We start from the raw sequence: 26,804 nt of genomic DNA, 5'->3' as shown, positions 1-26,804 counted from the left end.
AGTCACAAATTCTACGTTCACACTGCAGGTCTTAATGCTCAATTCCGATTTTTTGATCAAAAAAAGCTTGAAGTTATAAAGTTATTTGGTTATTTACATATGGCCTAATAATGATCCTTATTGCTGTTTTAGAGGGCAGCGGTGCTTCAAAGGATAGTTGCAGATTTCTGTCAGAATCTGCAGATTATACAGTACAAATAAAATGTTCATGTTTCTCCAACATTGTCTTCCCAACAGTTTCACTGTTCACGGGTGCTTCTCTGATAATTGGCGTCTGTCTTGTGTCAGTGACGTAAAAGACGGATTTAATGCGACATGACCATTCAAACAGCAGTCGCTTTCTAAAACATCAGATATGTATCGGATTCAGTACCACATACGAAAGCGACCCAGGTCGGATTTGAAAATATCGGATTTGTGCTGTTCATACTGTCAAAACATGATCCAATATGAGTCGCATAGGGTCAAAAAAGTCGGATTTGATGCGCTTTCGCCTGCAGTGTGAACGTAGTCAAAGAGTCTCCTGCCTGACCATCAGCATTGCAAACAAGAAGGGGCTCAGAGCGGATCACTGATGCAATCCAACCCCAAGACTAGCAACTGGACAGAAACAGTGAAACCCTACCTTAACAATTCTATTTGGTCAGCAATGAAAATATGGCAGAGTTACCAGAAGCACAGCACCAGGCGAGACAAGATTAATAGTAAGTCATCGTTGGGCTTTTGCACTACTTGCCCCGTATATACACCTTACAGTTATTACTGTATGTTTTGCTCTACATCAGCTAACTCAAAAAATTGTCTTTTCAATTATTTCAATGATGTTTGTATTCTTCTAATCTTTTTTAAAGTCCTAATTCTGTGATTTTTCTTCCCCCTAGGGCAGCAATCCCAAACCCCTGGGCCACGGACCGATACCGGTCCGTCAGTCGTTTGGTACCGGGCCGCGGGATTTGAGGCTCAGGTGTGAAATTCATGGTTTTCAGGCTTTTTATCATTAACTCAGTTTCCCTGGGTCTTTTCCCATGTGGTAATTGTGTGTCTTATTTTGAAAGAAATATCTACACATTACCATAGCAACCAGAGAGCATTAAGGGGCAGAGAGGAGGATGTTACTCTCACTGTTGTTGGTACATTTCAGGAGGACGCTGCTAATAAAATTACACAATTACACAGTGAATTCGCATTTATTATTATATTTACAAAATACCACAGTTTTTGTCTTGGTCGTATCGTTTAATTTTGCTGTAATTACCCGCGACACCTTAAAGGCCAGTCCGTTAAAATAGCGTCTGACATTAAACCAATCCGTGGCGCAAAAAAGGTTGGGGACCGCTGCCCCTAGGGTACTGAAATAGGTATTGAGTACTGAGTAAGATCAAAACCGAGGTTGAAATTGCTCTCACAACTTATTTGATGCTCAGGTTTAGTTCTTTTTCTGGTTTATTTGCTGAAAATTACTCAAGACCTTGTTATAATTAATAAATAAAAAAAATAAAAAAATGGCAGAGAGAAGTGACATTACTGTAAGGGAACCAAACACCAAGCAGAGATATCTGCTGTTATTAATAAACCTGAAGACATAAAGGATGACAGATATGAGCTGAAACACCACACTGAATTCCCATTAAGACACAGTATGTTCTCTTTTTACAGCCACCTATCAGACACCTTGGCCTCTCCAGCTATTTCACTCTGTATTCGTGTATCTATGAACAGCACACAGTCTCCCTCACACACACACACACACACAGTCGCGGCTAAGGTGTGGCACGATGCCGGCAAGACACGGACTGCCGTGGAAGCTCGGGTCAAGGTGACACCCTGCACAGCAGCCACAATAGAGCAAACAAATCAGTTTCAGAGTGGGTTGGACACATGCTGCCAACACCAGTCAAAAACAGACACTCAATGCTGCTCTTAAATCACACACTTGAACCCTTCGCCTCCCAAAGTACACATTGAGACACCTACACACTGGCTTCCTGCGATCAAGAGCTGCTCAGACTTGCACCGTGAAACAACAAAAACCTTGCGAAACAATTAACAAATCAGCCTTGATGAATAGTGGCTCTAACCAAAGCATGTTTCCACCGCTCCCCAAATTCAAAGTGGAATTCAGAAATCCCCACATTTATTCAATATAACCATCCGTCTCCTCCGATTCATCAGACTCACCTTTGTCAGTCGTTCCCCCGTCTGCCTAGGCAATAAAAATCCTGCACCATAGTAAGAGAGAGCTTAAACAAAAAAGAGACAGAGAGAGAGGAGATAATAAAGGCACAGTGAGGTGAAAAAAAAATACAGGAAAGAAGGCAAAGAGAAGAGGACAAAAGATAGAGGGAGGGAATAAAAGGGAAAAGAGGGAGCGAGAGAGAGGTAAAGAACAGCCCAGACAGGCAGAGAGCTCTCCACAATGTGAGGCGAGCGCCAGGTGTCAGCACGCATACACTCACTGAGGCGCGCATGCACACGCTCACACATTCGCATACCCACGAACACAAGCAGACAGGCGACTCTCTCTCACTCTCATGCTCTCCTCTCCTCCTCCTCTTCCTCCTGCTCCTCCTCTTCTCGCTCTCTGGCAGCGATAACTCTCCCCCATCCTCCTCCTCTCTCTTATTCAGCCGCGGTAAAATGACTTAACTCTTAAAAAACCAGTCATTTTCAAAACTAACCTTTTCTATTCAGCTCAGTCATTAATTATTATCAGATTCACTTTAAAGGGTACTAACTGTATGCCTACTTGAACTATTATTTTTGTCCAATAAGAGGCAGAACACACAAGCTGCCTTTTGTGGGTCCGTTAAGTCTGAGAATTATCTGATTCTATCTGCCACGACTGCACCAGAATATTGATTACCAAGTCGCCTGTCTTTGTGTAGGTGACAACCAGTTGGCGTACACTAGCTGCAACCAAGCAGCAACCTTTAAAACTGAAAACTGATGTTGATACATTAGTGTCAAAACTGCAGTTCCCCAACTGACCACTTGAGGCAAACTCCAAACAACCCTCATAGCTTCCAATGTTAAACTGTATGGTCTCTGTAGCCATTTTCACCCTTTGTGACAACTACAGCAGGTAAATCTTACTATAAAACATCATTTTTGGGGTGTAGCTGCTTTGAGTGACAGATACGGGCCATTTAAGTAATGTATTACAAAATACTCTCTGCAGAAAGTAATTTGTTACACTACTCGTTGCATTACTTCTTTGCTTCCCAATAATGAGTTAAAAGCATGATGCTAAACTTCACATGCCTGCAGATTTCCACATCTTCACCAAAGTTGATGAAAAGCTGTCAACACAACACTTTACAGGAACATCCTAACCACAGCATGGCGGCGCAGTGGTTAGCAAAAGAGAAATTCATTCATTTGTGATTCTAAAGTGTGAACCATTGTGTATTTGTATTAGCCCTGAGATGCTGGTGACTTTTCCAGGGCGTATCCCCCTTCTTGCCATATGACAGCTGGAGTAAGCTCTAACCCCAACCCAACCCTCAGCTGGTACTGAGGTATCCACTCTCAGGGTCTGGGGATGAATTGCTGCCAGCTATGTGTTAGCATCATAGATAGATTTTTGTGCCAATTCTGTCCGTCTCTCACATGAAGAGGTCAAGCACATGAAAAGGCAGGTCAGGCTTTTCTGTGTCTACTCATAATGCAGATAACTGAAAAAAATAATTTCCTGCAGGAAATGTGATTATAATTTGATATTGAATTTAATAGTTAAATAATAAAAAATGTATTTAAATTATTAATACATTAAAAGTAAATTTAAAAAATTACCCAATTTTGGTTTTTAAGCCTGTTTATCCCCCCCTAACTAATGCACCTAGCAGGCAAAGCTAGCAAGCTACTGTTAGCATTAGCTGACAACCCCAGGGATTTATGCTTTTATCCATCACCATCACTTTTTAATTAAATACTCAAAAGAGGCTAAGACCCTAGTAATGAAACCCAAGGCTTCAAAACCACAGCACAAAAAGCAGTAAGTGACATCATGGAGCTGTGTCCATCTTTAATATACAGTCTATGGGTTTAACACTGATTTTGGGGGGGTGAAAACAGCTGGAAACAATACTATGAAAGCTGTGAGAACTGACAACAGTAAATCTGAAGGTGTTAAAAAAATGAGCTGAAGGGGAAGGAGCTGCAGTGTCAGTCAATTTTTAGTGTTAATATTAATATAACATTTTGGTAATCACATTATTTGATCTTGTTCACATGGAAATGGGATTTAAATAGAATAAAGTTCTGATTATCTTTTGTAAGCATCTTTTCTATCATGGGTGGCAGAAAAACATGCCTACACAAAATAATTCAATTATTTAAGGTTTTTCACAAATGTGAAATACTTTTCTCACAGCTAGTGAAGGTGGAAAAACAGGATGGGATGTATCCATTTTTAAAATTCCTTTCAGTGGCATCGTACAAAAGAAGCAAGAGAAAACTGAAAGGTGGGAGGCTTATGCTCCACTATACAGTACATGTGTTTTCTCCCGAATCCATATGTGATACATCGGTTCTCAAATTGCTTCTTCGATTTCTATTATTTTAGTCACACAGAAGAGACTTTTTCTAGACTACATGCACTTCCTTTGTAGACAGGCGCAGCATGGATATAGGTGATGTCTTAAAAGTTCCAGTATTACAGAGATACAATACACCAGAGCGCTCAATACCCATCAGGGAGGTACAGCTGAAAGATGCCTTTGTGAAAATTCTTAACATTTTCTTGTGTATTGAGGCATAGCAGGAGCTGTGTATAGTATTCACTCCAGCTTGCTCTTTTTTTATGTACCGTTTCATGAATTTGAGTGTATATATAGACACAAATGCTATTTTCTCTGCTGATTAGGTTATGTTTAAATTCCCATTTTTGTTCCATTGAATATTCTGGAAACTTAAAGATATCCAGTAAATTTAATCAATAAGCTGTCATGGCTTTTGTCAATAAAATAGATTTTACACAAATGCAGACTATACATACAAGGCAGGAATGGATTTCATGGGATTTACTGACTGCTGCAAAAATAATAAAGCCTAAAACTCTAACTGGTCACAGCAGATGACTACTTCCTGGTAATGGGGCGTTCCTTCCTTCCTACCATTGCGAAGCGTATTACATTGTCTTTCTCTTACAATATAAAGCATCTTCAGGGGATTTATTGGGAATAAGTGCTGTATAAATAAAACTGAATTAAACTGAAATATAGGCAGGAATTTGAGTTAGCAAGCAAACAAAATTGATGAGCTTAGAGGCTCCATTATGCTAAGCTCTGTCCTTATACATTTTTTCTTTGCCTCTACTAGAGCATCTGTGCATAAGCCATCTTTTATACTGGGCCCCTTCCCTTCTTCTCTTTCATACAATTGTCTTCTAATTGGCTGCCCCTCACAGAGAAAAGCTTTGCACTGCAGGTGGGAGGGGCTGCAACACGCACAGCTGTGTGCCTGAGATGACCATATTAGGAATACCCACCTTTCTCAACATCAACAGAACAGGAGAAACTGTTAGAAACAGGGCATTTAGAGCAATCGGACACCTGAGCTTTTGGCTCAGTAGGATTATCTGCACATATGCTACGCTAACTAATTGATTTTAACCAATCCTTATTATGAGCATCCACCACTGGAACTGAGGGGAACAAAAATAATATATATACACTACATAAAATGTTATGTGGTAAGCCTTGTTTGATATTTATTTCGTTTTCTGATAGCAGGAGGGGAGAAAAAGGGGAAAAAATGCAGTTCATGAGTGAACTAAGGATGTTTTGGATTTCTGTTATATGCCCTCACCATTATGCTACTGGGGCTCCCCATGCATAGCCCAGCAGAGGCAGGGATACAAGTGCTTTTAGAGTGCTTTCAAGCTTTTATTTATTTTCCTCATTCATTTTTGAATCAAAAGTGTCAGCTGCCTTTTATTCCTTTGCATTTCTTGTTTCTTGCACAACAGTAACATTAATTTAAAAACAATACATTTCAATGTTATAATACAAATTGTGGTTGCAATTCTGTTAATTAGACAATTTAAAAGAATGTTTTTTTAAAAAAAAAAAAAGAAAAGAAAACTGTGCATTGTTAGACTAACTGATTTAAAAAATAGTTATTACAGTTATGGCAGATGCTATCCTAAATTATCCAGTCAAAGACATTAACTACATGCATTTTAGTGTCATCATATTATTTGCCCAATATAGATTTTTTACTTTTATGCTCATGATTCCCTCAAAATTGTTCTTCTTACTCCTTTAACATACTCAAGTAAATTAAGCTATTAATCCAAACACAGCTAATATGGTGCATAAATGATCTTGCCACATTTACATCCCTGTTGGTTTCCCTGAACATAAAGCGTCTGACACAACTCCTTGTTTGACTTTTTTAGGAAGGATACCAGCTGCTAAATGTCAGTTACTCCACAGCCACTTATATGTCCCCTTAAACAAGCTATGAACATGAACACATGGGGTAAGAGAAACGACACTGATCCAGATTCAGAATAATGTCGCCAATGGAAAGACAGGGCACCTGCTCTAATATTACAATATATCATCATTATTTAGTTTAGGTTTCTACTGTGTACGTCTACAAAGGGGAAAAAAAGAGGAAAAGGCCATACAGGGATAGCAGGAAAATGAAAAAAAAAAGCCAGAGGAAAGGGAAGAGAAATGCACGCATCCATTTACTGATATTGACGTTGTGATCAGAGACGGAGGAGAGGTTAGACCCACGCATCATGCTGCCCACTCCCTACTGATCTGAAATATACAGCTTCCCTTACAAAAGAGCTGCATGAGAGAAAGGCACAGACAGTCTCTTGTGCTTGTCTCCATTTAAATGTCACTGTACTTCAGCACAGCATGTGAATTTACTCAAAATAGCCAGAGAACGGCCGTCGGAACTAACAATGTCATCGTGAGGAGTTCAAGACCCTGCGGAGGACAGTCTGCCACATAACGTACTGGTTTCAGCCACACATCAGGCCTTTAATATAGATTCATGAAGGCAATCAAGCCAGACCTGCTAAGTGTGGAAGCCAGACTGGTGGCTTGACAATCAGATGCATGATTCATGCCATCTTTTACACATCAGAGAGTACTAAAGTAAAAAGCCATAAGAGGATGTGCTTCACTATTGCGACGATGGTGATACAAAGGGAATAATGTGGAGTTGAGTACCATTGGCAACACTGAGTATTGCCTGTTATAGCACAGAATCCACTTCACTGTATTGTGTGTGTTTTTGTTTTATTTCAGCAGTTAGCAATAGCAATAACTGTCTTTATAGCTTATTCTAAAGGAGTATGTGGTGAAAGACAAAAACACAACAGATTTCTCACTGTAGATGTTTGGATGTGTCACAGTAGGAACCGAATGGATTTTATTAACAATATCTGTGCTCCACAGGTAGCAGATAACCAGATTTCCAAGCAAATTTGATGCATTGTAATCCAATATAATGAAAAAAGTGGCAACAATGACACCATTGTGACAGTTATCATTACAAGGGACGAGGACATTAAAAAAAAAGTAATTAAAGCTAATTAAAGCCTGGCTAGTTCCTTCCTGTGATGAAGGACGTGCTCCTGGTGCCTGCATGGGTTTTCTCCCACTGTCCAGATGTCCTGCATCTTAGGCTTGAAATGTTGGTGATTCAAACCTGGCCATGGGTGAGAGATGGATAAAGTGCTTTAAATGTACAGAAAAAAAGGACTCTATGTGTATAAATCTCTCTTGTACTCTAAAGCACTTTAAGTGATCTGTAAGACTGGAAAGTGCTCTGTAAATGCCAGTTCACTGTCCACACGCAGCCCGACATGATGACTGGCTCTCACAGGAGACAACCAAGTAGAATTTGCTGCAATAGAAAATGACTTTGATACAGAAAGAATAACAGCTAAAAGATGAGCCCTGTGTGAAAATGAAAAGGAGATCTTTATACACTCTTGTTTTGAGCAGCTATCTATCCCACATAGTGATCCATCCACATCCACTTTTTGAAGTTTTCTCCAGTGAAGTCTCAAGAAAGACCAATCGTTCAGATAACCAATGCTTGTTTCTGTCATGCCACATCACACGTAACATGATGCAATTCTGCTATTTAAACTGTAACACAACATATGAGAATGTTCATTATGAAGAAAACTAAGGTCAACAATGAAATTTTGGCTTTAGATTTTGGGTTTAACCAGAGAGACTCAAATATGAATGCATGTTTCAACCGTGAACATTTCATGTGTCCATCTGTCGTACATTTGATCAGATTGAACCGACGTCATGACACGACTCTCACTGTATAAGAGGTTTCAGGGTGTAACATTCTTGAGCCTAAAGGACGCAAAGGAGGTCACTCAGCGAAGGCGTATGGGTGGCTGTGACGAGGGCTTTATGTGCATCAAGAGGCTCTGCTGAACCATAATGACGAACCAATAAGTGCCTCCCACGCTCCACAAGACAATAGAGTGGCACGAATGACACTTCGGGCACATCGTCTCTTTCCGCCCCGCACCCTCTCAACAGTCCATCTACAAGTCTGAATTGTCTTTGACCTTCAACACACTTTCATTTTGCTGCAGCTTTGTTACCATGGCATCAGTCAGGAGGCCACAGGTGCCTGATGAGGTGGGCAGCTTCGGGGCGGCTAAACGCCCACCTGATCGACACTGGTTGTATCAGCACAGACGCCACTGGAGGAGCAGCTTGTCCTGTTTTCTTTGTTGTTTAAGGAAGAACGTTCATGTCACATAACCTTTGCAGACCAGTTCCATAGTGAGTACTCTAACAGATGATAGAGATGATAATGAGATTTCTAGAAAGAAGAGGAAAAGTTGAGGAAAGATGTCTCAAGCACTGATAAAGAAACCCAATTATGCACGTGCATATATCTACTTTTAGATGGCATCTCACAGTTAGAACAGACTGTGCAGTCAATACTGCATGAAGGCACCTCAGAATGACAACTGCTGAAAGAAGCTAAATGACATGTTGCAGAGAAGCTCAAGCAGATTGTAGACATCAGACTATTTGTTCTCTGTAACCAAAGGTCAAAGCTTCTCGCAACAGCTGTGCACCGTATTGATTCACATATTCATTGTCTGCTTCACCAGCTACAGTCTGTGCTTACACAGCATGTTAATGTTCACATTTAAAGAGAATTAAGACATGCAGAGTTTAGCCAGAGAGCAGCAGAATTAAACAAAAACTAAATAAATAGAAAAATCTGCAGCGGATTAATCAGTCCAGTCATTTTTGAATGCAAAAAGTCCATTTAGCCCTTAGTCAAGTGCCTTGAACATGGATTCTACATAAAGGCCACCAGATGGCGATAGCTGTGATTCCAAACATCTATCTGGAACAGCTAGCCACAGGAAAATAGGCAATTTCCTGTGGAATCTATGGGTTCAATCACTCGTTTCAAATCACACTAAGTTTAATTAAGTATTTTGTACAACTTGCTCATACTATCTTTTATAATGGATAATTACCCATTGGCTAACAACTTGTCATTGACAAGTCGTTAGCTAAATGGCCTGTATTTGTATTGCGCTTTTACTAGTCCCTAAGGATGCCAAAGCGCTTTACACATCCAGTCATCCACCCATTCATACACTGTGATGGCAAGCTACATTGTAGCCACAGCTTTAGTTCTTTTGTTATTCTTCTGGTATTTTTATTAATTCTTTATGTGTAAAAGTATTCATTCATTCATTTTCTGTATTTTCTTTCTAAAATATAAAAGACATTCTTGCCAAACTGTCCCCTGGATGAGAAAAGTCCAAGCTCCTATTTGCTTTATTTTTTGTTGTGGTTCTGGGTTTCTGTCATTTCCTGTTTGTCTTTGAAATTGCTCAACCTGTTTTTTCTTTTTTAAAATTTTTTAAAAATTCCTCTTGGTTTAATTCTTTAAACTTATTGCATTCAGTGTATTTAGCCTTCTAACAATGTTTAAATTTACTGGACATTTATGGTAAATGGAAAATGGCCTGTATTTATATAGCGCTTTTCTAGTCCCTAAGGACCCCAAAGCGCTTTACACAACCAGTCATCCACACATTCACACACAGGTGATGGCAGCTACATTGTAGCCACAGCCACCCTGGGGCGCACTGACAGAGGCGAGGCTGCCGGACACTGGCGCCACCGGGCCCTCTGACCACCACCAGTAGGCAACGGGTGAAGTATCTTGCCCAAGGACACAACGACCGAGACTGTCCAAGCCGGGCTCGAACCGGCAACCTTCCGATTACAAGACGAACTGCCAACTCTTGAGCCACAATCGCCACAATCGCTAATGAGCAAGCGGTTTCAAAATTAGACTTTAGAGATTTTTTTTTAAAACTTAGATGATTAGCAGTAGCTATGAAGACCAACTACTTGTTACAAAAGTGCTTAGCTTCATTCCTTGGGAACATTGTCATAAACAAAATGCTATTTAAAGGCAGATCAGCTGTTTTTATTTTTTTTAAGGCTTTTGTATTCCAGTGTTTGTGATTTTCTGTTAATGATTAGTAGATTACTAGCAGAAGAAAAGCACTGACAACACTTAGGAGTAAGCATAAATGTCAAATCCTCTGTATTTTTGTTGTCCACTGTTTTTCTTTAATATATATTTTAGGCTGGACAGAGCATCGAAGGTGGAGAGAGAAAGATGAGGGAATGACCTGAAAATAAACGAAACCTTATATTTAAAAATACATTATTATGCTGTTAGAGAATCAGGGGAAGTGTCTTTTGTTTTTAATCATTAAAAACCAACTTTCAATACATGAAAAATGCTACACGCTATATCTTTAACTATTGTAATTTTCACAATTACATCTACATTATATCACCAGAACTGAAGACAAAAACATATTACATAACCACAGAAGCCATGACATTTCACAATCTGCTGTGAATGGGAAAAACGAAGGTCTACATACGGTATCCCTCTGCAGGTGGACCGTGTTCACACATGTTAACAGAACGTGGTTCACTGAAATCCCTCCATTCATGTTTCCCTGGGTTCATTAATACAGGAAGGAAGGGGACATTCTGCGGAGCAGTAGGTGCCAATCTGTCGCTCTGTGGAGATCAGCCAGAATCAGCTCATGTTAGGCTGCCGCTGCCCTTCCTGTCGCCTCTTACATCTACCCGATAATATTCTACATTGTGGAATGATTTATTTCTACCCAGCCAGTGCAGTCACTAATGTTTACTGGATATTCCATAGCTTGCTCTGCATGTAAGTAGCAATATATATGTAAATATGCAACATCTGCATATGCATTTATTTCCAGTGCATTTATTAGATTTCAAAATACACCAACTACTCAGCAGATAAAATCTGAATTACAGCAAACACAAAAACGTAGTAAATAATGGATGAAATGGTGATGAATGGTTCACTATCCAGTATGGATATAGCAGTTGTTCTTTTTATCAACAATATTAGATTATTTCCAAGGCTACTCCATAATATCCCATCTTATATTTGTCAAGATCTTTAAGTTTATTCACAAAAATACCAGCTAGGAGCTGTGCTAATGAACCAGAAGCTCATAAAAATTTGGTATGTATCTTTTCAACCAGGAAATCTCAATTAGGGTAATTAAAGTTTATAATCAGTGGGCAGAGGAACACATGGGAACAAAATCATAGCAGCAATTAAAACTGTACCATCAATGTCACAGTTTAACTTGGCCCGAAAGCATGGTGGTTCTAGACTATTTTTTACCATATTCATGTAGAAAATTGGTGAATAAAAAGCCAACTTAGTAAGTCGTGCAATTATTGAAAATGTCTACTTTTATCATGGAGGTTTCTATTCATTCAGATCAACCATCTGCACTTATTTATAGATATTAAAAATATAGTCTAAAATGCTTTAAACTAACCTACATGGGATATTTTTTAAAAAGTCAAAGCTATGACAGAATGTCTGTCAATTCACAAGAATTACCCAGTGCAGGCGTGGTTTTTATCTGCTGCTAAAGACTGACAATAACTGCATTTACACCGCATTAGGCCGGGCTGTGCTGTCACTCCTTGCTTGTGCCTTAGAGCTCAAAACATGTTTGCTGATCTGATGATCTCTAATTAGATTTCTCAACCACTGTGGAAAATGAGCCATCAATTAGAATGCTGTAATTAGGAGGACTGATTTGATTCCTGTCAAGCACCTGCTGCCTTCAGACTTGTCGAGTTAGTGGAACTGGAGGGAAACATGGCAGCATTTGTGCCATTCGTACTGTAAACAAAAAAGTCTATATTCATTTTCAAGAAGTTAGTATTTTTTTCAATTCTCGTCAATAACAGCTTGCTTCATTTATTCTCTGTAAAGCAAAAAACAAAAAAGTATAATAATAACAGGTTGGCAAGAGTATCCGACAAGACTGTCTTCTCCAATTTACAGAGGTTAGTTAGAATCAGTCAAGCGAGATACAGAACCATCAATCTTGAAGGTGCCTCAGTGCACAAAGCAAATGGACAGCGCTGTGGATGCACAAACCAAAAACAGTGTACTGTACACGGACCTCTGTGGTTCAATCAAACTCCAGTGTAGTCACCTGATTAATCTGGTCTAATTGGGCCAGTATGGCAGCTGTCAATCAAATTACAATGTGGAGTACACAGGTGGATGATGGGTGTTTCCAAAGCAGATTCTGCTATGGTTCAGTTGTGTTTGTGTGAAAGCACAGCACCTCAGCTGCAAGCCTTCTCAAGGGAAAGACGGTTTTAAAGTCGCAATTTAGAATTTAAACTATCATAAATTCCTATGAAAGGATCTTCTTTTGATGTAGAAACAATGTCTTGTTTTATTTACATGATACTATTTGTTAGCTATGGTTTGGTATGAGTTCTGCAATTCTGCCCAATGAGCCAAAAAATAAAAATAAGTCAGTAAAGACATGAGAGAGAGAGAGGACAAGAGAGAAAAGAGAGTGAAAAGTAGGGGAGTAATATTTACAAATGGTCATGAGGTACATTCTGGACAAATGATGCCTATATTCAGTTGTGAATTTTAGAGAAGACAAATACATGAGTGTAGCATAACTTGCTGCCAGACTTTGAAGTTTAATTTTCCCACGTGAATCTAGTGATGATGAAAATTCAAGGTGACACCAATAAAACCAGCCTTTCAGTGAGCTGTCAGTCCGTATGACTTCATGCTTAGAGCTCTTGGTGAGCCCGCCTGTGTGAACATGAACTAGATTACAGCTAAAAAGGGGAAAAATTTTAATTTGCCCTTGGTTTGGACCACAATAATTGAGCCACAATGTAACCTGAGCAAAACAATGACAATGTGTCAAATTAGTTACTGTACTATGTGTTTGAAGAGGCTCTATTATCCATCCATCAATACGATTCCTTAACCACTTCTCCTGAATTGAATAAGTGGTTAAGAAATTGGATTGCTGGAGGTCTGCAGCTTATCCCAGCTGTCACAGGAGGTGAGGCGGGGTACACCCTGAGCAGGTTGCTGGTCTATCACAAGGTTAAAAGCCCATCGTTTTCTGTGATATGCAACCTCTAGCACCGTTTTCAGTTACAACTTTCTAGTACTAGGTTGGACCCCCTTTTTGCCCTTAGAGCTTCCTTAATTCCTTCTGACATAGATTCAACAAGGTGCTGGAAACATTTCTCAGAGAGGCCTTTTGAGTACAGCGAACTCACTGTCATGTTCAAGACACCAGTTTGAGGTGATTTGAGCTTTGTGATATGGCTGGAATCTAGCTATCTAGCTGGAAGCAGCCATCAAAAGATTGGACCTAAAGGGATGGACAAGATTAGCAACCATACTTGGGTAGGCTGTGATGTTCACTTGGTATTAAGAGGCCCAAACTTTGACAATAAAATATCTACCAGCTCCACCCCGAACTGTTGATGCAAGGCAGGATGGAGCCATGCTTTTAAGTTGTTTACACCAATTTCTGATCTTATCATCCAAATATCACAAGAGAAACTGAAACTCAGACCAAAAATACAAATATGGAGCTAGAAGTGAGCATAATGGATTATTTTTACCATATGGCTACCATTTTCAGGTAAATATAAGATAAATATTTTGATGCAAATGTATCCAGTATTAACTCTGATAGCAGAAAGCATGTGCAACTACATTTGCCATGCCACGTTCCAGCCCATCTTCTCAACACTCATTAGTCATGCAACAGCTCCCTGTCCAGACACTCCAACCTTTTAACCCCAGTTCTCATTTTCTAATCAGCCAGTGCCATAAACTGTAATTGCAATGTCAGGCTGTTGACTTTGTTTCAAGTGTAGACTCACTTCTCCACCCCTTCTCGATGGGAGCAAGAAGAGGAAGGCAGTCAAAATCTTACAAAACAAAAATCAAACAAACTCCTCCACATGCCTCCCTTTTGAGTTCATATGCCAGCTAGAAACTCTAAAAGGAACAACGTAAGAGGCAAAGATCACGAGGGGATATTTTCCATCTCGTTCACTTTTTGGCTTTCAAGGCGGGTGCACTTGTACATGAAACAGCCGCTGGCTACAGCAACAGTGGGCCGCTGTGTCACAAAGAAAGCCTTATATACACACAGTGTATGCAGTCTGTTCAGTGTCTTAATGAAAACCCTAGTATCTGATTTCTAAGCAGTGCTGCCGCCGTAACTCCGAGACATTTGTCCTTTTTGTTTAAACAGCCTGAATCTCGCGGTGTGAGCTTATGTGTGCTCAAGTGAACATTGGCTTCAGATCTTGAATGGCATCTGATTAACCGCAGAGAGGTTGGACTGAGAAGAATGAGCTGCAAAACTGATTCAACCATTTATGTGATAGTGTCTGAGGACAAAACAGGCAAACACAATGTTGTTTCCCTGACAGATAATGCGCCATTCCCCGAGTGTGTCACGATACAGATTTGTGAAATTCAGCCTCATCGCAATCAGAGCAGCTTATCTGTGTTATTCAATTTAAAAACTGCCATTCATCAGCTTAATAACTTGGGGCTCAAACAATTTCTGCAGTGACGATCAAGGGACAGTGGGGCTCATGTGTTGCCTTCAGATTAATGGGTCTATTCCCCCTTTGGAGCTCTGGCATTCCTGAAGATAGACGCCGCGTTGAAACCGTATCAAACACAGAGGACGAGCATCTTATTTCACAATCTCCTATCTGAAACGAGACTAATTTCAGCAGGAAGCGCATCCACACAATACAAGTTTTAAGCGCTCCCTGTCTGTCGTAGGCAGATAAGGGTGTTACCACCTCTCCTTATGTCCTTGAAAGTCACGTGGCAGCTTAAAACATTTAAATTATGTGTTAAAATAAATTATTCAAGCAGCAGCGTGTGCATACGTGCTATAAAATGTAGGAAGTTTCAGAGTACAGATGTTGCCGTTGAAGAGACTATACGAAGTGCGCTGCGCTGCATTGCTGGGAGGAGAAGATTCCCTGCAAAGTGAGAGCAACTGATATCAAAACACTGGAGGGTACTTCAGTGATGCACAGCTGCTTGAGCTCCTCTCAACCTAACACATAAACACACAGAAAGCAAAGCAGAGAGGAGGTATGTTTTTCAACTACTTGAACCTTGAAGCCTTGCGGGGAAGAAAATTGATAGCCACTTTGACATCGTCCATTAGTTTGTGAAGTCCTGTTTTGAGACCCCAGTTTTGGCATTTTGGTTGTTGTCATCTTGGTTTTCTGAAACCAGATGCAAAAAGCGAGAGGTTGATTTGACAGACTAACTGAAAACACTGTGTTAATAAGTTAGCAACTTATCAAAGAAAGCTTGGACCCACTACATGGCTTATTTTCTTCCTTGTGGGGACACAATTTGCAAGGCGAACTTCACTGTGACTTGAAACTATGTACTTATCAGAAGCATCTACTGAGGTCAGAGGTCAAATGAGCCTAATGATAGCTTCAGAAAAACTGGAGGCTTCACTTTTCAGACTATAAAGTCAAATCAGTTTTTCTTTTTACATACAACATATGGAAAGGCTTCCCAATATGAATCACTGAATAAGCAGATACAAAAGTCAAATCAGAGTAACTGTGCACAATCAATAGTCAAAGCTATCCCAAGCTATGACAGTTAGAATTATTAAGTGTTGCACACAGACTCCTGCACTTGCAATGTTTCAATAGTTGACCTTTAACAGGCAGACAGTGTTTTTAATTTCTCGCTTTATTTATGACATGAATTAAAACCACATTTGGTGTTTATACTTTTTACCGTATGTAAACTGTTTACCGTGAGTGTAAGATTATAGCCATTGCTTATATGACACTTCTCTTTGTGTATATATATTTATTTGGCAAATTGTTAATGACAGTGTGTGGGAGTCTGTTTGCAATGCTGGATATGTTTGACCCTTTTCTAAGCACTTGTCTTATGAAACAATTAGATGATGTGCTTTTTGAAAAAAAAAATTATTATTATTCTTTCAAATTTAGAGTCTGGGATCCAAAGAAGTGTTCTCGCCATGGCAACTAATGCAAATGTCTACAGGATAGCAGACGAAATACTCATGACCTTTGAGAATCAAATTTAAGACTTTTTAATGCCTCATAAGACTCCTCAAGACCCAGAGATGCCCTGTGCACGATACAAACACCCCACCATGCATTATACAGCAATGCTGATGCATGACAATATTGAAATAGAAAAATCACAACTTCCTGCAAATTACGCAAACTACCAAAAGTGGGTGAGACGTGGGAGGCTCTGCAGGAAGTGATGCACTTGGCCCAGAAGTAACACTGTGTCAGTTTTACAGCTCTGATAGTACAGCACAGGAAACAATCTTTACACACGAGGGTTTTTATTCGTTGGATGAAGGATAGCACACACCTGTTGTTAAACAACCTCCCCAGCGACAAAACAATGGTGAAACCTACACTTTCAAAAAACCAAACAAAAAGTATAAAGGGCAACTGAACTGGTGCCAAGAGAGCCGACTGAGTTCAAGGTTGAAGCAACATATTATGGCTGTGCAAAGCTAAACAACCGAGGCCAGCTCAGAAATCCCCTGTTGTGAATGTATAATAGAAACAAAGCTCTTCACGGTGCAGCGCGGCATGACCAAAAGCACGCTTCAACTGACGGCAGGAGGTTAAGCTATTCGAGGAGCAGAAGAACACTTCTGTGGTTTGTATGAACACTGCTGTGCAAAACTCTTGATCTCTTGAATGTTAGATGCATCAATTGTTATACATTAATCCAATACTATCAGACGGGTAAATTATCAGTCCAAAACTGGCAAAGGATTCCCAACATAGAGTCATAAACAAGTGGAACAAGGCAGAGTTCAGCAACAGATGGTAACCCTAACCTCACAAAGCCCTGGGCCTGCTTTCACAAAGACAGTTTAAACTGGTATGAAGGATTAGATCTTGATCTACCGCAAGGCTAACTTAGCCTGAACAAGTGACACCTACACCAATAAGCCCCCGCCCCTCCCAAAAAAAACATGACTCATAATTTGTGTCGCTAGGAAAAATAAATACTGAGAACACGACTTTATTATGAAGCCCAGATTATAGTATTTATTAAAGAGTAAAGCAAAATTCATGGTACTGTGTTTATGTCCATTTATGGAGGAAGAAGGCTGTGGAGTGACACTGGAGTTCACCACGAAGGAGGTGAAGCAGTATGAGAACTAAGACAGTATCTGCAGTGGATAGTTTTTGTTGCTATAAATGATGGCACCAGTTTATTTGTGAAGTTCTGTTTCGAAGTTTCCAGATGAGAATTTTCACCAGGTTTTACAACAGCATGAAAAGAATGGGTGGGACTGCACTCCTCCTTCCTAAATGACCAATATCATCCAACTACCTCCTTTTGATATGATGCAAAATGAGCGAGCAAGCCCATAAAACTCAGCAGGAAGGTATTTACAGAGATTGCTCTTGTCCCATTGACTTCTACAGGACTGAAGTGTATTTGCAACCACATGCCCACATTCAAAGTAACACAGCTTTAAGGCTTTTCCATGTTAGCTTCACTTTTCAGACCTTGCTGGTAGCATCCTGTAAGCTGCAACATTAAATCATTAGCCACCTAGCTACTGCTCTAACAGAAAGCAGGACATTTCTTTCTAATCACTTATGACACCTCGGTGCCATTTTTCAGTATCTGTGTTTCCCTTATTTTATTCAAACATTTTCTGCTAACCAGAATTCAGAGGATAAAGTGCTTTTTCTAAAGGATTCATTCAGAGATCATGAAGTTTGATCAGTTATTTTATGTAATTAGTAGTCAGGACACATCTTTGTGAAACTGGCCACAGTTCTGTACGTCAGTCAGGCGTCTCTGGGATTACGTGGACGGAAGAAACCAAGAAAGCCTAAATCCACAGAAGAACAGTGGCCGGTTCTGCAGGTTGCTTAGAAGACCCTACATGCTCACTACCTTAAAAACTGTTCCCAAAAAACTGGTTTGAATGGTGGTCACGTCATACATTTATTTAATTAAGAATTCTAATCACTAAAATCGAATGACAGTATTATTTTTGAAATCTGAAAACATTTGATAGATTTTGAAGTTCAAAATATGTTTCATCCTCTGAGCTCGCATGTGTTCGCTTCCTAAAAATACACAGACAGAGCTAGCCAACACCTTCTGTGTGTTGACAGGCAGATGCGTCATTGTTTGTGGCTGGCATCACAAGACAGACTCACCACTGCCGCGACTCTTGCGATTTGCCTTCCCCCCCGTCAGCAGCATCTTCAAGCTGTTTCTAAACATGACTGCAGCAGATGCCCTGGACTCGACTACAGAAGAATCTGTTGGAGAAAGAAAAGACAGAAGATAAATATTAATATTTCCAAGGGCACTTCAAGCACCATCAGCTGTATTCCGTAAGATACAACTGATGTTTAGGTTCGCTTAGGAGAATCCTATTTGACAGACAGTCAGAGAGTGACATGTAACAAGTGCTCTATTTGACCAGAATTTAAAAGAGGGGCTGAAAATTCAGAGCATTTGCAACTACAGGATCTGACTTTTTTTTTTTAAGGGCTTGAACAGTTAAAAACATTATCATGGCTATCAAAGCAGAACCACAGAGCTACATTCTTAAAGCAGGAGAGAATAAAGAACCTTCAAAAACGTTAATGGGGATTAATGAGAGAAGATTGAAGCTGGGGAAATCCCATTCATGTATACCCAATCTTATCTATGTCATCAAGTGCTAGATTAAATGCTTCAAAGCAATTAGAGAAGAATAGAAGGAAGCACCACGGGTTTCACTATACTTCCTAAAAAGCGAAAAAATGCTTTTATTGTTTTTCATTCATAAACTATGGACAACATGACTATGAGATAAAGCCTGCAGAGTGAGATGTGGCTAGAGGGAAGCAACTTATAAAAAATAAATTAATTAATTTAAAAAAAAAGACGAGCCTTAAGGTTTACAGTATTTTGTAGGACAGGAACATTAATAAAGATCAAGTATATATATATATATATATATATATATATATATATATATATATATGGTAGGGGTTGCTACTTTGGTGTCACGGTTTGATATTTTTTCGGTACAAAAAAATGTTCATGCCTTTTTAATTTGTCATTTATTAAAATTATAAATATATATTTTAACTCAAAAGTACAGTTTTTAAATTTAATGTTGCTGAAACAACAAAGTAGTAAAGAAAATAAATATATCTGATTGAGAAATCACTCATCTTTGGAAAAGAGTTTATTACAGAGAAATGGCTCTTTCCAAAATAAAAGCTATACTATACGCTTCTTCTGGGCTATATTCTCAGCAGCATATTAAACATATCAGGTCCCCATAAGGAGAATCATGTGCTAACGGCTGTCTAAATGACTCGGGTAAAGTTTGTAGCATGCGTGCTTGTTGTTTTTGTCTGCTTCCACTTGTCTTTGCACTAGGATGCTGTTGGAGTAAATGTGCAGTCATATTCGTTGTGTTCCCACTAGTGCTGTCAGCGTTAATCTCGTTGAAATGACGTTAATGCCACAACATGGCAAATCTCCGTTAAAGAGCTACCACAGATCGCCCCATGCGTGGGGCTGGACGGCCAACACGTTAACGAGCTAACTGCGCTAACACACTAGTTCCCAGCAATGTAATTGAGCATTGCGTGGCACATCCAACATGCTGTTTTACTTTTGTCCATGACGTGCTTACCTTCAGGGTCATACGGCCCATGAAGACCAAAATAGTTCCAAACGCCACATCTGAATGAGGGTGGGGGAGGTTCAATTTGCCATGTTGCAAGGAGAGCTTAACTTCTGTCTTGCTAGCTTGCCCTGCGCTCAGTGAATCTGCGTTTGACTACTCCGCCTAGGCTGCACTGTCGAGCGCAGATCCACTGAGCGCTCAACACAGACAGCATTGTCAGAAGGAAAGTTGATAAAATAAATTAAAAATTTTGTATTGTTCGATACATATGCATACTGAACCGAAAGCACTGTATCAAACGGTTCAATATCGATACGAGTATCGTTGCACCCCTAATATATGGGTACAGTACTTAAGATTACAGATGGTGGAAATTATGTATTAAAAAGACTGTCCTTGCATAAATAACAGCCTCATAAGCTACATGTGCAAACTTCAAACTTCATTAAGCCTTCATACAGAGTAAGTACGACATGAAAAACTGAAGTTATTTATACACTTGTCTTATAGCTTTTGTTACAGGCCACTTATAAAAGCACTTCTACACCTCTTCACCACCGACCCTTCCAATTTCAAACCAAAAGTTATGGTTCCTTTTTACTAATGACCCCTCTATAAACAACAACAACTTTTTACCTAATCAAAAATAGGTAAAAATACCTTTCAGATGTACCGGTTCCGTTCTGAGAGACAAAGGACCATTAGGGTTGGTCAAGTTGGAGGATTTCTTTGTATTTCAGAGGAAGAAAGATGAGGACAGCTGTATTAAACCATAACATTCATTCATTTTAAAACTACAGCTTGCTCTAGCCAACTAATCCCCCACCCCCTACACCTCCTTCCACTCCCTTCACGGGCTCACGTATCTCTGCTGTGAGTCCTGATAGTAAAAAGCATGGCAGCAGATGTTCTCCATTAGATGGGAGTGACTCAGCAAAGCCCCACAGACAGGCTCCAGCTGAGAAGCCGGCTTTCGACCCAAACAACAACAAAAAAAAAAAAAAAAAAGAAAGAAAAAAATACCTCAAAGACGAGGACATGGAAAAGCTCTCAAAAAGCCCTCCTTCTCCTTCCTCCAGTGCTGCTTAAGCAATGTTTTTCACAATCCCCCAATGACCTTGAGAGGAGGTCTAAATGTTTCCAGAATCATAATACTGCTAACAAATATAAAGAACACTGGGGAAACAACAAAGATTGCAAGGCAACACACAACAGAGTAGTTAGAAAAGTATGAAACGACGACGATGTTGAGTCCCACAGCGAACCCAGATTTCGATTATTTCACTTTGATTTCGTCAAATGTACCAGACTGGCTTTCTGTAGTCTGAAGCCGTATGTATCAACAAGATTGAAAACTGAATGGCGCCGTGGCAGGTGCCAATTTTGAGTTGAGCTCAAGTGCAGAGGAGGAAAAAAGAAAATAGACTGAAAAAGAAGTTGATCTAAACAACTGGAGGGAGCTGCCAGAATCAGACCATGCCCAACTTCAAATCACTTTAGATGGCTCCAGCTGGGTTTGTTTACTCTTTCAAATACCATAAGTGGTGACTGTCTAATCATTTTTCAGCACTCGGACTTTTTCTATATGCGTGACTATTATTTTTGTCCCTCGGACACCTTCTGAGCGAGTTTGGCTGGGTTTGCTCGCAGATGACTAAATAAATGAGCGTCTTTCTTGCCAATAAGTGGGTACCAAGAGAAGTCCAGATATCAGCTGCAGTGACAGAGGAGCCTGATGTCTGATAAGATTGTGATCATTACACCTAGCAGGGGGATAGATAAAAAGCTTTAGTCACATCAAAAGCAGCCGTGTTGGTTCAAGGTGACTGAGGAGAGATACGTAATATAAATAGCTACATTTTAGTTTACCTGAATGAATAATCCAGGTTTCTACAATCCACACCTAATTAAATCATCAACAACAAGTAGAACTTGCACATTATTTATCCTATGACACTTTGAAATCTGACTCATTTCCCAGGAAATGCAAATGAGAAGACAGTTTAAATAAATAAACCAGCAACGAGGAGTGATTTTTATCATGCAGAACCATGCAAACTTCCCCTATGGTCATTAGCATAAATCACATGCTCTCAAGAGATGTACAGAGAGCGGTAAGGTGGCCACAAGTCAGATCTATAGGGATGCACGATCATTTCTAGCTTGTGCAGGGTCATCTAAGCAACTCTCTTCAGCAACAATTACTCAAGCGCAGCATAAAATATGAGCGGTGTTTAAACTGGCTCGATGTTTAGCTGCAAATGAGAGCCACATGTTAGAAGTCACAAGCGCTCTGACTGAAACAGACTGATCAAAACAAGATGCAAAGACGTGGATTCATTTACCCTGTATGTTGCCAAAGTGTTGCTGAGTTCATATGAAAGTTAAGGCCTGCTTTGCAAATTAAATTATCCATGATATCATCGAGTCATATTTGCATTCTGCTTAATCTCACATCTGTTATCTCCTACTCTGCGCTCATATATACTGCAGTTGACTGCAATCAGACAAAAATATACTTGGCCAAATGTGGCCCTCATCAGCAGAAACGTCTACATCATTTCTAGCCTACTGCTCTTCACAGCTTAAATGCCGACTGTATAACCCCACCATTTGATATAAACAGCATACACAGGTTATAGATAAGTGTTATATGACTTCAGTAATATTTAGATGTATAATTATCACTCAGCGAGATTGTTAGTTCACATGTACACCTCATTTACGTCAATATCAGCTGCCACTCGGTCAACTGAATGAGCTGCCTAGTGTGGAAAAGCAAGACCTCACAGCCACTGGGCAAAACGTGGATCGCTCTTCCCCAAAAAGTACCAAAAGTTTGACCTAAAACTCTCTTTTTTTTCCCCCAATTAGGATAAAAATGGGTAAATAAAGTTGGCAATAGTGAGGAGAACTTTCAAGACTTTCTGCAGATCCTCAAATAAACATCTTTCTTGCCAGTACCAACATACGTAGAGAAATCTAGATATTACCTGCAGTGACAGAGGATCTTGATGTCTGATAAGATTGTGCATCCAATAACACAGCTGACAGCAGTTACCACTCCAGTCATCTCCCCAGTCAATCACAGTGTCAGTAAATATCTGTATCCTCTGCCCAAAGTGTGATCGAGGCCAACAAAATGTGATTCATGACATTTTTAATATTTTATCTTTTTTTGTATACTTGGATCTGACACTGCTCATAAAAACAGCCTCTTACTGTTGATAAATGCAAATACATCCGACCTCATTTACCAAGCACCGAAGTGTCTCCCAGGCAGTGTGTGACAAGTTCCTCGGAATAAATAATACGCCATAAAATGAATGATTCAAGGAAAGGCTGACTTTTTATTTTTGCCCAGATGATGCATTTGCTCACTTCTCGTGAGCTTGGTATTACCACCTGATGTGGTTATATGGATAACTGACTAACTGCAAGTTAACAGATGCTACAAGCAAATGTATCCTCAAAGAATATACCATGTTTAACACTATTTGTAATAATTATACAGTGCTGTGAAAAGTTTTTGCCCCCTTCCTGATTTCTTTCTCTCTTTTTTGCATATTTGTCACATTTACATGTTTCAAATCAAAGAAATTAGAGTAAATACAAAATACTGTTTTTAATAATGATTTTAATTATTAAGGAAAAAAGCCAAACCTACTTGATCTTATGGGAAAAAGTAAAGTAAACATAATAACTGGTTGTGCCACCCTTGGGAACAATATGGAAGAATTTTGGTCGACTATCTTTTGCAGAATTGTTTTAATGAGCCACATTAGAGGCCCGATTAGCCCATTTAAAGTCACGCTAAAGCATCTAAATCTGAGTAAAGTCTTTGACTAGGTCAATCCAAAACCTTTGTTTTGTTTTTTGTTTTACTTTAGCCATTCAGAGGTGGGCTTTCTGGTGTGTTTCCAATCATAACTCAAGCGAGGTTGAGCTTCAAAGTAGGACATTTCCCTTTAAGATTTACAGAGCAGAATTCATGGTTTCATTAATTACAGCGAGTCGTCCAGGTCCTGAAGCAGCAAAGCAGCCCCAGACCATAACACTACCACCACCATGTTTGGCTGTCATTATGATATTGTTTTTATGAAATGTGTTAGTTTTACACCAGATGTAATTGGACTTTTCAGTCTACAGAATATTTAATAATAGTATAATAGTCTTGTGAATCACCAAGTTATTTGATTTGGTAAACGTGAGATGAGCCTTTGTGATTTTTTGGTGAACAGTGGTTTTCACTTTGAAGCACTTTCATGGATACCATTATTTCCCAGCCTATTTCTTACTGAATCACAAACACTTACATTAACTGAGGTAAATGAAACTTGCGGTTCTTTAAATGATGTTCTGGGTTCTTTTGTGACCTCCTGGATGAGTTGTTCATTTTGGTAGGTTGGTCATTCTTGGGAACATTCACGACTGTTTCCGTTTTTCCTCATTTGTGGAGAATGGCTCTCACCAAGGTTTGCTGGAGTCCCAAAAGCTTTATAGCCCTTTGTAGTCTCAGTGACTTTGTTTCTCATCTACTCTTGAGTTTCTTTAGATTGTACCATGATGTGTTACTTTTGAGATCTTTTAGCCTGCTTCGATTCATCAGACATGTTCCATTTAAGTGATTCCTGGATTCAACAGGTCTGGCAGTGATCCTGCCAGAGTGGGGCTAATTAAATTGAACTGCCTGTTTATACATAGTTAATTCATCATTTATCATGTAACAACGGGTGCAATCATCTTTTCCACATAGGGCGAAATTATATGCTTACAAACAGCTCTGGAATTTCTATTAATTTCACATATTGTATCAGTTAATAATGGAGTCCGTGGGTCTAACAGTCAATGCTGATACAAACCTCTTTGCCTTCTTTAAGCAGTTTGTCCCTTCAAAGAATCTCATGATGCCATATTATTTTTCTCCCAACTTTATTCATCTCACCTCTGCAAGCTCCATGACTGTTAAACTACTGAATGACTACATAACTTACAGCTTTCCTCAGCTGTGGGAAAGAACAAGTTAAAAGGCACCTTAATCACAGCAATCACTGCAGCTGCTTTATAATGCAGTGACACAAGTGATCCTTACACCTACCAGGGGGATAGATGAAAAGCATTAGTCACTTCAAAAGCAGCACTGTTGGTTCAAGGTGACTGAGCAGTGACACATACCACCGATAGCTACATCTTAGTGTGGGCTGACTGGAATAATCCAGATTTTTCCAGTCTTGCTTAATAAAAGCTCTTTTCACACTGTTAATTACCGTCAACAAAGAGATGTATATATTTCTCTTAGAGGCCCTGAGATCTGACTCATTCACTAGGAGATGTTGTCGAGAAGACACCGTTTGCTAGTCTAAATAGACCAAACAGCACTGAGGAGTGTGTGTTTTTCTTTGTCATGTAGAACCATGCAAGCCCTTCCCTCAGAATAGAAACCACTCATTGGTATGAATCACATGCTCCCGCATGACAAGATGTAGACAGTGATAAGAGAGTGTAAGGTGGCAGCAGGTCAGATCTATTGGCATGCACCCATTTCTCTACAGATATAAGAGGGCCTGCACAGGGGCTTCAATGCTAGTATTCATGCAACTCACCAGTACTTCACCTCAGCATAAAATATGAGCAGGGAACAGCTTATTATGTCTGGTTCAGCTAGCTTACAGGCCAGAAGGCATTCTGTGATTATAATGCTAAATCAGAATCTCAAAAAGCCATGACTCAGTAAGTATACTGGAGCTTTATGTCAGCTGCTCACAATGCAGCAGGGATGAAATACAGAGGGCTTTACAGTCTAGCCTTGAAATGTGTTTCCATATGTATAACTGGGAGGTAACCAGGCAAAACTATAGCACTCTACAAACTGCCAAAGGAGAAAATAGGGAGAGATATTCCTGTCTGTATCTAGAGGAGGCAATCAATGTTTGGAATCTTAGAAGACAGCATACTGAGTAGGCAACCGAGCACACACACACATGCACGCACGCACACACACGCGGGTTGCCAAACAGAGACGAGCGCACACGGACAAAAATGTACCCATATACACAGCTGAAGCAACGTTTCATCTGAGGGTGTAAGCATACACATCTCTCATTCCCACTCTCTCTGACCCTGTGTACCGGCCTTTGTGAAGGGAAGCCAAGAAGCAGCATGCTTTCACAGATAATGTGCGTAAGCGGATGCAGCCCATCTCAGGATCCTCCACAGCTCAGGCGTAATGCTCCTCCTGTGCGTTAAAAACCACTTAAAGGCACATTCACCGTGCCTGCACAACGAGCCACTTTCATCTGCTCCGGTCACCACGAGCAGCACACTTGTTTGTTCTGATTAAATATAAAATACAGCCACGGAGGAGTCCAATTGGACGCAGGAATATCAAAGGCTGGATTGGGCATCTACAGAGCAGGTCTCTAATGCGCCTTTTGAGCCAGGCAGGTAAAGTGGGCACCACATTACCGGCCTAATTATTTAAATATGTAGGTTTATCTATAAGCCTAGCTCGAGGAATTACTTGGTCATGGCATAATCTTGAGAAACCAGAGTTATTATTATTAGAGGATTAACTTGGGCTCCTCTTAAAGCAACTTTCCTGTGGAATGGATTACATTTTTAATCACCAAGCGCCATCTAAATTTTTTACACATAAAAGAAATCCTACTAGCAGCAGGTGCAG

The 26,804-nt window shown here is 39.8% G+C and overlaps 1 protein-coding gene across 10 annotated transcripts in view; it reads right to left on the bottom strand.

The window, feature by feature from the left end:
• The window catches only part of tanc2b (tetratricopeptide repeat, ankyrin repeat and coiled-coil containing 2b), a 169,652-nt gene that overhangs the window by 107,763 nt on the left and 35,085 nt on the right, over positions 1-26,804 (bottom strand). For 7 of the 10 annotated variants that reach the window (XM_085171043.1, XM_085171034.1, XM_085171039.1 and 4 more), the window contains one exon: positions 18,648-18,752. In XM_085171043.1, the coding sequence (XP_085027169.1) occupies positions 18,648-18,714 (67 nt within the window). In that variant the 5' untranslated portion in view covers positions 18,715-18,752. Of the gene's footprint in view, positions 1-2,178; positions 9,607-18,647; positions 18,753-20,128; positions 20,750-20,782; positions 20,960-26,804 lie in introns of those variants that run through there. The other 3 variants (XM_085171038.1, XM_085171037.1, XM_085171044.1) reach the window with 3 other exon arrangements.

The sequence above is a fragment of the Neolamprologus multifasciatus genome, chromosome 8 (assembly GCF_963576455.1).
Source record: "Neolamprologus multifasciatus chromosome 8, fNeoMul1.2, whole genome shotgun sequence".
In the NCBI taxonomy this organism is placed as follows: domain Eukaryota; kingdom Metazoa; phylum Chordata; class Actinopteri; order Cichliformes; family Cichlidae; genus Neolamprologus; species Neolamprologus multifasciatus.
The sequence above is the reverse complement of the archived record's forward strand: the minus strand, read 5'-3'. Positions and strand labels throughout refer to the sequence as shown.